The 16,487-nt window shown below is 39.2% G+C and overlaps 1 protein-coding gene across 5 annotated transcripts in view; it reads left to right on the forward strand.

The window, feature by feature from the left end:
* The first annotated feature begins 54 nt into the window (after positions 1 to 54).
* LOC114883057 (calcium-transporting ATPase sarcoplasmic/endoplasmic reticulum type) overlaps positions 55 to 16,487 on the forward strand; it is a 29,849-nt gene continuing 13,416 nt past the window's right edge. For 2 of the 5 annotated variants that reach the window (XM_029200417.2, XM_029200409.2), the window contains exons 1-3: positions 55 to 477; positions 4,267 to 4,456; positions 14,758 to 14,775. In XM_029200417.2, coding sequence (XP_029056250.1) covers positions 4,339 to 4,456; positions 14,758 to 14,775 — 136 coding nt within the window. In that variant the 5' untranslated portion in view covers positions 55 to 477; positions 4,267 to 4,338. Of the gene's footprint in view, positions 478 to 1,726; positions 1,951 to 3,526; positions 3,788 to 4,266; positions 4,457 to 14,757; positions 14,776 to 16,487 lie in introns of those variants that run through there. The other 3 variants (XM_029200412.2, XM_029200410.2, XM_029200411.2) reach the window with 3 other exon arrangements.

The raw sequence follows: 16,487 nt of genomic DNA on the forward strand, positions 1-16,487 counted from the left end.
GTCTCGCCGCCAGGTAGCGACGCCTACGGACTATTTAAAGGAATTTCGGCGAGGTTCGTCGCTTCGTTTCGTTGAGCAGCGCAGGCGTTGCCCTTTGAATGTTTGTTTGTTTTTCGCCCTCCGACGCCACCCTTCATGTAAAGAGTAAATAGTAAAAAAAAATTTAACGAAAAAAAAAAAGAAAAAAAGGAATAAATAAAAGGAAGCAGCGCGCGTCATCAAGAACGATGCCCAGGGAGGAGTAGCTAATTAACGGATCATCGTACGTATCAGGGAGAAGAGAGGATTACACGGTTGCGCATAGTGCGTGTGACAGAATTTTTCAGTTCGCCTTGATCCGCGCCGTACGAATCCCGTGCCGCCTCGATCGAAGTGCGACCGGTGAGGACCCACCAGTTGGGCCGGTTTCATAAAAACGAGCAAACAATAGACAAGAATATAGAGAAGAGAGAAATCAGAGAAAAGAAGTAGTATTTGGTAAGTCTGCTTGCCGCGCGACCCACCACCGCTCAACACCGTCGACATTCTAATTAAGTGTTTCTTGTGATGGTACGCGACTACTAAGTGTGAAATCATGGGAGAAGCAGTATTATAGAAAAATGCTGAGAATCGAATGGACGATTTCGAGAAGTGTTGTGCGACGATCGGTCAAGATACGAGGGACTAGCAATCGTGGACTATAGTAATTGTGGAAATTTGTTACTAAACCGTGACAGGGTATATCCCTAGATCCCTCCATCATCATTGAGATCGCATGTGTGTCGATACTCTGTTTCGGTGTCCAGTGATCATTGGGATTGTAAAGGAGAAAAAGATTAATTGAGAAATGATACTCGTTTAGTTGGGATTATCGTTTAGATTTTAATAGATAGATCGTACAATGTATCTTCTTTTTCTTCTTCGTGATTATATTCCAATTATTGTTATTCGTAGTTGACTTGAAACGCTGTCGGAAAGTCGTTATTCCATGATGTATATGAAAATTTGTATAGCCAGTAAACGTTTAGTTACTTTGAAGTATAGCACAGCAGCTTAAGTAGCAGCCAGACTAACATAGCGTATTGCTTCATCGGACGTGTCGATGTGGGGCTCACGTTACATACAAACACGACCTCTACTTGTTTGCCAACAAACGTACTACATTTCCTATCTTTATAGCCCGTCCACCGTGTTGCATCTCATCTTCAAATAGAAACTGTTCCGCCACGCCACCCAACCCATTCGAATATTATATCACCCCGACTGTCTGTTACCTAACAGTATTATGGCATTAACGTTTCGCGCTCGATTTCATTTCACTGAATCATTCGTATACTTTATCTCATCCGAATCGTTCTTCCTTCGTTTCTAAGAAAAAAAAAAAAAAAAAAAAAAAAAAAAAACAGGAAAAATATATTAACTATCGAGAGATTCACGATCGCGATTTGAATAAAGCATGGACGGGTGTTACGTGAAATTAAAGATAAAAATGATGGCAATGAAAATCAGTACGGTTGGCAAAAATCGAGGATCAGGCTGATGTAGATAAGAGGGTAGAGAGAGAAAGAGGGACAGGTAGATAGGCAAAGATAACACGGGATAAAGATGAAACGTGAAAGAGGGATGGGTGGCTAGGAGGGAGGGAGGGAAGTTTGAGTGGCTGCTGGCCATCTCTGCCAAAATAATTAGGAAGTCGTCGTCAGAGACGTGCTAAAATCGTCCGCTGGGGCACGCGCGATTTGGCCGGCTAGTCGCGTCCCGGGCGTTCGAGCGAGCTGGTCGTCCGGACAGCTTTCGGACCGGTTCACAAGTGTTCCGCAGTCCTGTGCGACCAATCGACCAGCTGTAGTCGTCGTCGTCCTTTTGCCGCGTGCCTTTCATCGAACTTTATCCCCCGCGCGAACCTTGATATGATCGCTTGTGCACTTTCGTCGCTGCCACGGGACATCTACTTGCATTAGCGTCCAAAGGGTTAGTTCAGCTAGGATTTTTCATTTTTCTCCATTTTTTTTTTTTTTTTCGATTTTCCTTCTTTGAACAATTTTTCGGTCAAATATAAGGTTAGACTTTTGGGTCATTGTTAGGTTCCATCAGGGTCTCGGTCTAAACTAATAGATCGGTATTCGTGGAACTTGTTGGAGACAACTAAACAGGATCGCGAGGCGAGTTCTCAATGCCCGGAATCGCTCATGACCGTAACCCCGATTCACTCTCCCGGCTACTCCATTCACGCTCAAGTTTAGCGCTAACCTTGGCTTCGGCGTTTGCTACCACGCGACCTTTGCACTTGGGTGGAATTTTAAGTTCCGGTACCAGTCGACCTTGAACGTAGAACGATCGACTGATACAACGAAGGATTCGATCGATCCTGGAACCATGCTTCTTCTGTACGCTTGAATACTAATATATGATCGTTGATCGATGACGTACCGGTAGAACGATAGGGTCGTATCTTACGCCCGTGTATATTTTTCAAAATGGAATCGCGTTCGAAGACCAACGTGTTGATTAATTTTCAGTATACACTAACACGATCAAACAACTTTATTTTCTTCTGCATCGTATAAGTTTGCTACTTTACGACGTTTATTTCGTTTCGGTCTGCTTGGTTAAATTTATTGACTAACGTTTCTACAATACGACGAGTCGCAGTTGTTGTAATCGTGGAAAGTTATAAACTTAATTTTAGACACGAACGTAGACATTGGCCATCGGCGGGCTTTCATGCGAGCGCGTATTACATAACGTAAATTCATATCGGGAAAGAAATTGAAAAAAAAATAATTGATCGTTTATTTGAAAAGTTGCTTTTTTAAATGACAATTACATTAACCATATGCCGACAAAATTCCAATATATAACGTAGAAGTTTGTATATTTTTTTATTACATAATCTTAGCAAAAGTTTTTGATATAGCATCCATCTTTTGCCTCCATTACTGCCCACCTGAATTTATTATAAACTGAGCGCTTCCACGTTTGGTACATATCGATAAATCGAAAGACGTTCGATTCGAATCGATGTTCGATCACGAACTGCCGATCAAAGTGATCGAGATGAAATTATAAGAGCAATAGGTTACATAACGACAATATAGCGATGTCCTTTGAATGTCTTAAAATACGCGCCAAGGAAATAGACTAGCAGAAGACTGAAAATAGCTGAGTGCGTCATACTTGACGAACGCTGTCCAGCCAATAGCGTCGCTCCACATGCTCGGTTCATTCGACTCGCACGCACTTTCCTGCTTCGCGTTGCGCCGTCTCTGTAACGCGTTTCTCTTGAATGACACGGTGAACGTTATCGCGATCGCAAAGAATATTCTACTTTGAAATAGAAAAAGAAATAAGCCCGTAGAAACGACGGTTCGTCGAGAAATGTTTTTCATTTTTAACCTGTTAAACTTTGGTTGACGCGGATTGCGAGACGGCGCGAAAGCAACTGCGCTGCAACTTGTTTAATGGCGCATTCCGCCAGGTGGCGCACGTGTGCAATGATTTGCCGTTCGCTGTGTCAGTCTCACGGAAGAGGAGGTTTGCTTAGCATTTACGGGAAATATATCGTTATGAAAATGACGTGCGTCTCAAATTTCTGTGCCCGCGTATCGTGATACGTTGTGCCCCGATCGTAGAAATTTTTCTTTTCAGTGTCCGGCGATTTGTTTGTTCGTGTCAGTTCGTTTCTGTTTTCTTCCTCTCTGTGTGCTCGAGTGAACCTTAGGGACCTGTAACTAACCTAAATATTCGACAGCCGTAACGTAATTTCCCAGTGACACGTCGCCAACGAATACTTTGTGCTTATTCCTTGGTGAGTTTCCTCTTATTAACAAATCTCGTTGAGTATTTTCGTTCGAAGAGATCAAGGTAGATGAATTCTGTTCATCTTGGTAACTTTCGAGGCTGGACCAGGGTGTTTAACCTGAAATAGTTTACAATGTGATCGTGTGCACGCGTGATCCTTTCTCGCTGGTTACTGTTTTTCGACCTTATTTATATTTCGAAGCGTGTTTCTCACGTTTGTTGAGAACAATATTTTGTTCTTTCTACTCTAATGTTCATTATGCTGAAATTATTAAATTATTAAACCATTCTTCTGGTTGAATTACTCCATAACGATTCTTCGTTTGTTGAATAATTAGCTAATTTTATTCAATGGTATTACCTCAGGATATCGTTGTTTCTTATCTTCATCATTTACCTACTTTATAAATTTTCTATGTAAAATTGTACTTCACAAATAATCAACTGAAAGAAAATTTCTAACCTGTAATATCATTTGAATTGCAGAAACTGCAGTGTGAATGAACGTGGACAACCACTGAACAGATAAGATTAGTGAAGTACCAATACAAGGTAACCATGGAGGACGGCCATTGCAAAACAGTGGAAGAGGTGGTAAATTACTTTAATGTAGATCCTGATAAAGGATTGTCTACCGATCAGGTGAAGAGGAACCAGGAGAAGTATGGTCTCAATGGTAAGTACCTGCATTCTTCCTCTATATCATATTTTTCTCTTTGAATATCGGTTTGTACATGCAACAATTTCATTTTATTTACTATAGAGCACACATTCATTACAAATTAAACGTGCTTAGCATAAAGTGAATACTATTTAATATTGCAATATGTTGCACGTCTCATTATTTTATCCTTTATGTACAACTCATTATTATGAGTCACCAGCATTAGGAGTTGCAGTCTTTTGTACTGAAATTTTGAAATAGAAAGCAACATTGTGCAATTTGAATTCAATTATATTGGGAATCCATTAACTGGACAAAGTTGAGTAGCATGGTAAAGAGTGCTTTATCGAGCTACTTGCGCTAGCATTGGTCTGTACACGACGCACGATGTTTATCCCCTCTCTGTTCCTTTCCACTACCAGTCTGCTGGTACACGTGTTCAAAGTTTTCTCAATGGCCCGCATCGGTGAAATCCCTTGAATCATCTTCCTGCCCCTTAAATACCGTCTATTAACTCGTTAGCTACCATCCTCCTATATCTAACGCCTTCGATTTCCGGTACGAGATAATCGTTTTTTATTTTCTATCATTTTATTTAAAAAGAGAAATGTTAATTGCAATCTGACGTTCTAAGAATATTATCCTTATGACGAGATTACGAGTTCGTTGTCGAAGCATTGAAATAGGTGAAGGTTCATTCCTCAGTTACCTAATTAAACTCTTAATTATAATGTAGAAACTTTTTTTTCCTACAAGTTTGCTATTTACCTCTTTGTATTGTAAATTGTACTACCTTTTTATATTTTAATATTTTTATCGTCGTAGTGGGATGATCAGTTAATTGTTGAAGCATTAAAATAGGTCATCTGTCCTGTGAAGGTTTATTGAATTAATTAAGCTCTTAATTATATAGTACAGCGACTTTTTTAGACGTTTCTGTTCATAATTTTAATAATTCGTGAATTGGTACGGAATATTCAAAAATTATATTACCACATCCTTTTTTTAGAATATAATTTAATTTAAGTATAAACGAAATCATTTGATCGTATCTAATTCGAGGCACCTTCGCGACGATCGACGTGTTAATTAATCCAGCAGAGTTTAGTTAAATAGGCAAAGATAACTTCAAAATTATCGTATTATCTTCTTGTACCGAACAATCGAAGTTATATCAATTAACGACTTTCCTAGTTTGTAAAGTATCAAAAGTAGAACGTACACTCTCGTGCTCGAAAAAACACACCACTATCTATGCCTCTTCAGCAGCTGAAAGCTAAAGCATGTAACTGTGTCATACACACTTTAGAATGAATTAATTATACCTCTGTATTACATATCGTAAAACCAGGATGGTTATCGAACGATAATGAACATAAATAATACAAAATGGTATTGAACGATTAATATCTCTAGCAAGCCTCTACGATAAAAAGTAAAACGAGAAATTCTTCGATGAGCTACACGTTTGTTGATCGATTTCAATATAATTCACTAATGCGTTTTATAATGAAGATAATCAAAAATATGTGAAATCATATTCGAGTAACCCTTTTATCAGAGAAATGTTTCTGAAAAGTGAACGGCGAAAGAGAGTAGCGAAGAGATGCGCAAGGTTGTGCTCGTTTCCCCGTTATAACGCGTGTTCGTCGCGTTTGAAAATAATAATAGATGGTGGATTGTCAATAGAGGCCTTGAATCATTAGTACCGTGGCATTCATGGACGATCAGCGGGAAGATACGCGTTACACCTTTTTCTGAAGCATCGTTGGAAACCTGTTAAACTGACGTAAAATCAATGAAACGCGTTAACCAACGAATATTCATAGCTCTCTTTCTATACAGAATCATTTTATTTGTAAAATCATTTCACCTGTTTCCCGTTTATTTTATTTTATTTATTCCCAGTGTCCGGTTAAGGTACACGAAGAATCCGATTCACCTTTGTTCATTTCTTATTCTTCAATAACAGGACGCTTGATATCGTACTTCTAAAGCGTTTTATTTACTCGAAACGATAGCAAGTTGCGTCTTACCTAAGATCCTTTGTATTTTATCTTTATTTTGCCGTTGAACCCTGAATGGCAAGAAATTACCGTCGAATTACCGTCAGATAATCAGTAGAACAGGTAATTTTCTTATTACTTGAAAATTGCCGTATTTGGCTTTCAATCGGTATCAAGGAATTGAATATCGCCTGCGGCAATTGTATCTGTTTCCACTGATTCTCCGAGAAAATTGCTCTATTGTTGCATGAAACGAAATCGCGTCAGGTATTTTTCACGATCAAGTTGTCGATCGGTCGCTGAAAATGTTCGATCGCTCAGGCGAAACACGAAAAGAGTTACCGTTAACAGATGAATGACCTTTTCCTTTGTTTTTCGTTATCAGCTTGACAGCCTTGAATTAACGTGTTGACTGTCACAGTGGAAATAATCGTATCAAATAAGACGCGATAAAATGGATTATTTCACGCGGGACCACCAGTCGGTGCTGAAATTATTTATCATGATCAAATTAAATTCCCAGTGTCGACATGGCGACTGGACGTGTTAATTCGATCGAGCAATCACACGTGGCACCCTCGGTTTATTTTATTTTATTTTTTTTCTTAACTCGTTTATTGGTCCAATTATCGAATGCCGGCTATTTTTTAATTAATCCCTTTGGAAGGAACAGAAATCTTTCGAATTAATTAATTTTCTTGTTAATTTTACCTCGATATCGTTGACGTACTATCAGCTGGGAAAAGTTTACGCAATTATCGTGTTATCAGTAGTCGATTGCGAGCACGGACGTGGTACGCTAACAACGTATTTCCTGATCTACATAATGCAAGTCATACCGGTTTGCATCGAACTCGTCGTTATTTATCAATCATCGATTCGCATCGTTTCAAGTCCTATTAACTGTTAGAAATTATCATCAAGACGCGTTCTATCGAACTTTCATTTAATTTTTACTTCATTCAGGAAGTTGTATGAAATTCAAACGAATATTAACTTCAAACAATCGCATCAGGACTGAATCAAGGAAGCTTCCATCGCAGCAACGAAAATTATTCAATTTTTTCTAATTTCGAGCCTAAAATCGAAACTGACGAAGTCGATTGCTTGTTCAGCTGGCCAATTAAAAAAATAAACCATGGTCAATGATCCGTGAAATGAGCATCGCTACTATAGAACATAGGTTATTCAGAGACCAAACTATTGAGTGTTTGAAACGGAAAAAAAATATCGAAGCATTCCAATAACGTTAGGAGGAAGAACGGATACGATATCGGTCTAATTTCGTACTCCATCCTTCTGGTTCCTTAACCCTTTCACTATTTGTGTCCGACATTCGGGTCAATCCTGAAGTAGCGAAACGCAATATTTATAAGACGTCTTCGGGATAAATAAAGAAACCAACGTGTATGGAAATGGAAAAAGTTTATAACGAACAGCGATAACGCGTTTAACATTCTAACGATGCCATAAACATTTCCACTTGTATGGAATAATTTATCTACTGTCAGCGGTATTCTACGAAATTCGCAAGCTCGACGACAAAGTTTCGCGGAACAACATTTGGGAAAATAATATTCATTCTAGCCGGGACTTGTTTACTCTTCGTTTTCCGCAGAGATTCGCGTTTTCCACGGCTCGCCTGTTGAATTTGTGGCGAAGCATTACGAGCGACGATTACGAGGCCTACAAAATAGGCGAGTGTGCCGCGAAGTATCGTCTTTCGTTTACAAAAATAAAATACGCCAAGCAACAAGTCTGTCTGTGCAACTCCGTTCTTTTCGCCTCGAAGAAGCTGCGTCTCCATGAAAAATCAACCCTTCCTCGCTGCTTTTCCTTCCAAAAGAATCGGTCAGACGAATCGTACCCGATCATTACTCAGATTACTTTTAATTATTACTGCACGCTATTCTCGGAGTTATTTCTTATCATTCTTGTGTCTTATTATACAAGACAAGATAATCGTTCAGAAGTTAGGATTTTTCTGTCAGTTTTCATTTTCAACCGCCCCTTCTCGAATTATCATAGTATGATACAAAAATTTCGGAGTATCGTATTTTGTTTCGATGATTAAACGAGTGAAAAGCGAATAAAATGACAATAACCGATAATGTTCAATTGAAGCTTGGTTTATTAACCTCGGTTACTTTCGCGTTATCATTTATCGGAGCCGCGAGATAATCAATGTGGGTCGTGCAACTGCGATTTCAGGAGTTGTCTTCGCAGATGCGGAGGTGAAAGTTTATAATTCTTTGCTATTCAATCTTTTCACTAACCGAACGCATCGGAATTTAGCTATTTTCTTCCTTCCATCGTGGCAATCAATCTCCATATATTACTATAATTAGAAAATTCATGTTTTGAGTGATTGCAATTACAATGCAGCGCGTAACAAAGGATTATTTTCACCGCGTCATGAGTCATAAGCAACAAACAACAGAGGTTCAAGTATCGCGGAAACAGTGATACGGCGATTGAATTCGCGATATCTCGTTGCCGTTTCGTCACGGAAACGATTCGATAGCTGGCGATCATTCAGAATCATTCGAAAAGATTCGACTTTCGCGATCCGTTTATTCTGTTCCAGAAATATGTTCGGCGAACGTCGACACGTAGGTGTACGCGAACCTCTTTCTCGCCTCTGTGCACCTCTCGTTTCGCCTCGTACGGCAACGATTTTTAATCTTCCGTTGAATTCTTGCCAGCATTTGTCATTGTAACGGTGGAAGCTTCCTCTTCGAGAGAAGAGAGAGAATACCTGGCTGAAAATCGGACAGGTATTCAATAGGACGTTTTCAAGCCGATGTTCTGTTTTCTATAAAAAGTGTCTATTCATGATTTATGGAAAATTTCTATAATTTATATTTAACAAATAGTTGTTGTTTCTTTAAAGAGGATTCAATGTCTCTTGAATGTTCACGGACACGAACAAAGGTAGAAACGTGATGCTATCGCTCTATTTTATCTAACGTATGTACACACATTCGCTAGATAACGAAATTGCGTTTTAAATAGGACATAACAACCTTTAAATCTACTGCCGCGCATCGTGTCATGTACATATTAATTAACAACGTTTCTCTTGCAGAAAAATTCATCGTTGAACGTATATACCATCGTCCACGTGTTTAACGTGTTATACCTCGTTACAGTACATTCATAATTTAATCCGCTCCTTGTAATTCTCGCGAGCACGCGAAAACCGCGACGCGTTTCAACTTTTCGATGACGTTGCTACGCTTTCGAAGGTATTTTGCTGCGTTGGAAAATGTTTCGTCATCTGCGAGAGACGTGTCCTAACTATAAAAATTTTAATTACAAGAATTCGCGATCGTGTTGATCCTTCAACCATTCTCCATATTAAATCCTGGAAAAATTCGTAAAATTATATGAAACGAAATTGGAAAAAAGATCTCATGAATACTATTTGCGTTCAGTGAAATTCCCTCGGTGGTTTCTTGACGTCATCGATCGACGTTCTGGTCGAAACAATAACACTTATTTCCTTTCCTCTGTTTTTTTAAAATAAAATCGATCTTCTGGAACTATCTAAAAATTCAAACCCATCCAGATGAATCATCGCGATAGAATTTTCTTTTTCTATTCTGAGATTCTTCTGCTCGTAATTACGATCTTATTTCAAACAAATACGCCGATCAATAATACTATCAATTGAAGCGGCCGCGAAACGATCGCGATTTACGTGATAAATGTACGATTCGGAAGTGGGTTGCTTTTATAAACAGAGGAATGAATGAGAAATTTTGGGACCTCCCAGGTGGTATCAATTTAATAAACCATGATTACACGAGAATGTGTAATTTACATTCAGCCTTTCATTCTTATCTCCGTGACATATGAACCGAACACCGAAAGGACTGGGTTTAAACACTCGTAGTTGAATTAAAATCGCGTGTACATATTTTATCTTTTAACTGCATCTCCTATAGAGTACACGATTCTTTACAAAGATATTTACTAAACTGTATAATTAGCCTGTGAACGTACCGCTGTTCGAATACCTTCTTCTGTTTGTGTATGTATACATGACGTGGACGCGCGTCAAGCGTGTAAGTAAAAACCACGTCAGAGTAACTCGTCGTCTGATTCATTATTAATAAGTTACGGGGAAGAGAACTTTGTCGCTTCTAAACAATTTTTGTTTCTGGTACGCTCGAAGCATAGAGAAGCTCGGATCATCGATCGAAATCCGAGGGACGAGAAATCATTGGTTTAATTAATTAATTAATTAATTCGATGTTAGGCTAAGGTGGATCAGAGGAATGCGTTTAAAAATCGGCTGGAACTCGGTAAATCGCGCGTGTTACGATGAAATTGCATTAAGTTTTATCGCGACAAACGGGGTTAATTCGTTTTAAGGCCGCTCTTCAAAATTAAAGCTCGTTGTGACGTTTAACCGTCCTCCGGGATGCGAGCATCAAATCGAGGGTCTTTTATGCGAATTAGAAGCCTTTTACTATTTTCTGGATTCCATGGCACCGAGTTTTTCCTCAAACTTATTTACGTCTATCACCTTTCATATTTTGATCAAGAATTTTTGAAAACATATTTATTAATGGAACAAGTTATCAAAGTTCGGATGGAAAGTTTTCGAGCACCGCGTGTCAACTTTCACCGTTCCTAAACCAGGAAAATTATAACAAAAAGTTTATATCAGTCCGTTGACTTATATTCAATATTTCAAAGCTAGAAAAATTTCTAGTAGAGAAACTGCGATTTTCTCGTGATTCAGCAACGAAAATTATCTTTCATACGATTTTAGCAACAAATTTAACGCTTCCCTTATTCTGATCGATCGATAGGGTGAAATTTTCTCTAATAGTTTACCGTATCAGTCGTCTACTTTAAAATTCAAGAGACATACTGTTGTAGAAAAATAATTAGACCATTTCCTTAATTACGTATAATTGCAATATAATTCATACGAAAAACACCAATTTATTTAAATTACTGTTAACTGCAGCAGTGACAATGACTACTTACTTATTTATCTATTTTACGCGTTGACTCTTTTAACTGTTCAAACCTTTAATTAGACACTGATAAAATTCGCTTATTGAATGAATCACTGGACGATAAAATATCAATCGAGTGTTACTATTCTATTCTGGTTCCAACTATTCCTAGACACGATGTACTTTAAGATACTTCGTTATTATTATTCATGTTAACCGCTCCGTAATTGGCGCACAAAAATGTACATTGATGGCCTCGTTCCCGTGATGTATGCGAACCGATGTTGCTCACTTTGAAACCCGTGCGTTTCGCGTTAATAAATTGCGACACGTGTAGCATAATCTAGCATACCAGAAATAAGTGATGTACCATGCTGAAAAATAGGCGAATCAGGTAGGCTCTGAGTTTGCCTTGGCATCCATAAAGAAAAATTTAAACTTGGCTATTTTTTTCATAAAACATTTTTTGGCTAAGATGAAATATAGTTGAAGGAACGTACTTGGAAGAAGATGATTTTCGAAAGTGCGTTAAGAAGCTTATTTAATTTTCAAGGTGTTAAAATATTCTTCAGTGTGCATAACTGTTTATTACCTGAACGAGACACTTGCAAAAGAATCGAAGAAAAACAGAAACTACGTCGAAGCTGATCGATTGCATATTCTGAAAACTTAATTACTTTAAGCTGATCCAATTAACTTATTGCCCGCGGCTGATGTGACGCGTTAAATGCGCGAATCGATGATATTTACAGAAAAATGTCCTGCTTAAAATAGGAAATAATTAGCGGCATTTCGTTTCAGACTAATCAAGTCTATTGTCTTTCGATAGATCGAACGTATTTGACGGGGGTACCGGCTAGTGTTCGTATATATTTCAATTAGACGATAAATCACGATTACACGACCGGTCTTAATAAACAACAATACGCGGCGGGCTGTTTTTCCACCGCAAATAGATCCACGATGCACTTGCCAAAACTTACGCAACCCTTTATCAGATACTTGCATTCGCTGGCATTCCGTAACCTACATTTCAAAAATACACAATCAGATTTGAGAAGCGGGCAGAAGCACGTGAAACGATCCCCGGGTTATTTATAACCAGCCGATTTTCGCGACTATATTTTCGAAATTTGTTCGCCCTCCATAGGAAAGTGTCTTTCGGTTCATTCAACCAGAATTTCTATCGTCTATTCGTTTTAAAAATTTGCATCCTCTTTTATTTAAGATACAAACGTACAGAAACGCATCGAAAGGGTTAAACCTTCCCGTACATAATTTCCCTCAGATTTTCAGAATTTTTTCTTTTTAAATATTACAATCCACTCTGTGCTCAAAATCACGATCTTCCCTTATCGTATTTGCCAGCCAAGTTTCACCGATACACGTGGCGGAGCAACTTTGTGGTCCCGGTTGCATCGTGGCGTGATTAATTCGTAACCGTGACGCTCGAACAACGAGAAAACTCGATTTTTTTTCTCTCTCCAGCCTCCTCGTGTCTCTTCTCTCCCGGGCTGCTGTTTCTGATCGCGTTCAACACCGGCATTGTTTCTGCAAGAGTGTGCCATCGGTGTTGGCTGCTTTTAGTATGCGCGGCCAGGATCGATGGTGCTCTAAACGTCTCTGTTAACGTTGCACACGTGTGTACACTACTGTACAGTCAAATAAACGTGAAAAAATTCAACGGTGCTCGGTTTCATCCGAGGGATCGATATTTTTGCCTGGTAATTTAAATCCTTCTTCTCGTGACACATGTGACTGATTTCGATTGATCTTCAATGGGACTCGACATTTTGACGAACGTACGGGTTTCATAAGGCCTCGTTACTGGGTCATTCAAGATCTACCTTTAACACTTTGACTGCCACGCTATTATGTATATTATTTATATTTTTATTCATAATTTCAAGTATCTAATTCGGGTATTTCCAATTAAGTAAGTCAAAGAATTCCTAATAATGAGTGATGGATTCCTATTGAAATTCAAGTGTCACCCATATATGGACAGTCAAAGTGTTAAATCTGCCTTATATCCAGCGACACTGGTAATTAGAAAATATTGTAACAATAAATGGAGCGTTATATTTCTCATTGATTATCGCAATTTGACGGTGGTTATCAAAATTGAACCGCGTTACTGACCGCAACGGGTAATTCGCAGACGCGTAAGCCGCTAAGCGTTCGAATAATGCAATATCGGTTCCATTCGAATGCCAATCTCGGTGACGTCTGGCTCGATTAAATTAATACCTCGATTTGCATCCTTCGGGAAAACACACCTGCGTAGAATACAGATGAAAAAAAAAAAAATTAACATATGACGCGTTTCGAGGCAATCATCGCCGCGTTTGATCCCATTACGTTTGTCACCTATGGAAATTAACAGTTACCCTAACAGTTTCGTGTCGCGTTGGCCATCTGCCACTGGTACACAGATTTGCGACACGTTCCTCGTTTTCTCGTTCGTTTTTTGGCAAGATGCTTGGTACAGAAATGATGGCCGTTCAGAATTTCAGGTCCGAGCAAATGAGACTCGAAACACTGTTAGCTTTATTACTGGAAGTATAAATTGTCGAAATTTCGGAAACACCGCCGGCGAAGTAAAAGCTATTATTGTAGCACATTTCTGAGTTCTCATAGTCGTCTAGAGGAAAAGCGTCTATGTAGCTGGAAAATCTGGTTTTGCTCTCGGTTCACTTTCGAAACTCGTTTGCGAATATATTTCAGGATTTAATTCATTTTCTATTATTAGATCTATCTCTGGATAAATGGCTTTTTTACACCTGCCATTCATTGCTCGAAAATTTTCCCAACTTCAAACGTATTCCTCTGAAAATTGGATGAATATCTAAAGTTAAAGTAGACACAGCTATCGTTCACCGAATTTAACCTAAATCAAAGAAACACATTCGAAGCAATCCTCGTTAGAAATGCTTTCATCTTGCTAATAGCGAAAGTATGCGAAACACAGCACGTGGCGTATCGGAAGCGGTAATGTCGGGATTCAAGCTGGGAATTTGTTCCTTTTCAGAGAGCCCTACTAGTCCCACATTTTTCCCCTTTGCCGAAGCCCACTTTTTACTGCTTGTCACGGGGACACGAGTCGATGGGACGTCACCGTGTACGGGCGTTTATTATCGACGAGAAAAACGTTGTTTGCCATGTCAGTAAGCGAACGGTGCTTCAACAATTCAAACTAGGCCAGCTTAAAGAAGCTACCTCCGGATAGACTTTCTATAAATCCTTGCCGCTGCATGTACGAACCGAATTATCAATTCCTTGTCAATTCGTTCAACAGTTATTTATCTGTGATGTATTTTGTTTGTTACAGAATTGCCAGCCGAGGAGGGTAAGTCTTTCTACCTGAAAAGGTTTCTCTGTTCTATGACTATCGACACGGTAAGCTCTTCCCCTGACGAACTGGCATCGATCTTGTACATACACGGTGTTCTGAGATGACACTAGTTTCAAATAGTTAATTAATGATTTTTTCAGGGGAGAAAATTATTTTCATTTTCAGCAGGAATTTTATTTTTCTTTTTCTTTCAAAGGGTTGTGTGGATTCTTTTATAGAATTGCAATTAGGAATTGATTAATTTTGATAAACGTCAATGTAGAAAAAAGATATTCAGAGAAATAGGATAAGATACGACTTGATTAAATAACATAGTTGAATATTGAAAGCATCGAGCAACGATGCCATAGATACACGAGGTACGGATGAACGTCTAATGCCAGATCTCTGGCATTCATAGGTTCTCCCGAGGTTTCGGATCATGCAAAATCGAGGCTTCTCTCGTCGCGTATTGTTTACAGCTTCACGTGTAATCTGTCGTGCCCTTTGCTCCCTTAAATATAGATGCACTTGTACGTAGTCGAGGCTTTTGGGCCTAGCTGATCCTAAAGAAGGGAGCAATGAAAATCAGTTGAGTTTAGTCTTGTTAATGTTCATCCAGTTAGCCGTGCAAGGTTGCTCTTTCAAGATATATTTAATAAGTCTTCTTTCATCGCTAAGAATCCTCAAGAAACGGTCCTTTTATTCGTCGCAAATAGTTAATCAACCGATCGGTTGACCTAGTTTTCTCCTCACAAGATCCTCATTATCTCTCGTTAGGCGAGTACTCGATCGATCTCGAGAAATTCGCTAGATCCAATCGAACGACTTCAAAGGCATCGAATGGGGTAACGCGATTTCTGAAGGCGCGTATATCGAGCACTTAGTCCAACACGTGTAACGTTATGTCACCAGAGGAAGAGAAGTCACACGCAGATGGCTGCTGGATGATAGAAGACGTCGCTATCAAAGCAGTCCAGCCTCCGTGCTATACACTCGATGCACATTACCGTTTCACGTGCACACGCGTGTATATGGCTGTGTATTTGGAGGAAGAGCCGATGGTAAACGTGTCAACCAGATCTGCAGCCGCTGTCTGATCGCATCGTTCCCTCTACCACTCGGTGCGCCAGTAATTGCATCCACATTATGCTCGATCAGCTCGACCCGCAAGATGCCTGTTCGCCTTCTAGCTTGACCTTCGATGCTAAATCGACCCCTTTTTCTCTTTGCTCTCACTTTCCAGCCTCTTAGTAGCCAGGGACATGTGACAATGAGGTGTAGGTGGATGATCGCTTGTTTAGAATTCATTGATTATTAGGCGCTTATTGGAGCTAGCAGGGATTTCAGAAATTTATATTTGAAAAAGAAACAAATTTATTTTAGATAAGTCTAACGCTCGGAGTAATCAGAGTCATGGTGGCGAACGTAATTAGTCGCGATTGGAGAGAGTTGCACGCGATTCGCAATCACGCGAATGGTGTTCCTGTTGAATATTCAATCGCGTAACCAGCTGGAAATCGCGAGCTTTTTCTAAGAAGCAAAGAACGGTTAACCGGGGCTGATGCAGCTTTTTTTCATTCTTATAATCAAACTGACATTTTGCTCGAGACTCGTTTTAATGTATCATGTTTATAATCAGCTCGTTGAAACTGTTGCGAGAGCAATATCGAGCTACTTGGTAAACTCGAGCCCTGAATTTATCGCTCGTTAATTAATTCAAGTAA

The sequence above is a fragment of the Osmia bicornis genome, chromosome 2, assembly GCF_907164935.1.
Source record: "Osmia bicornis bicornis chromosome 2, iOsmBic2.1, whole genome shotgun sequence".
Classification (NCBI taxonomy): Eukaryota; Metazoa; Arthropoda; class Insecta; order Hymenoptera; family Megachilidae; genus Osmia; species Osmia bicornis.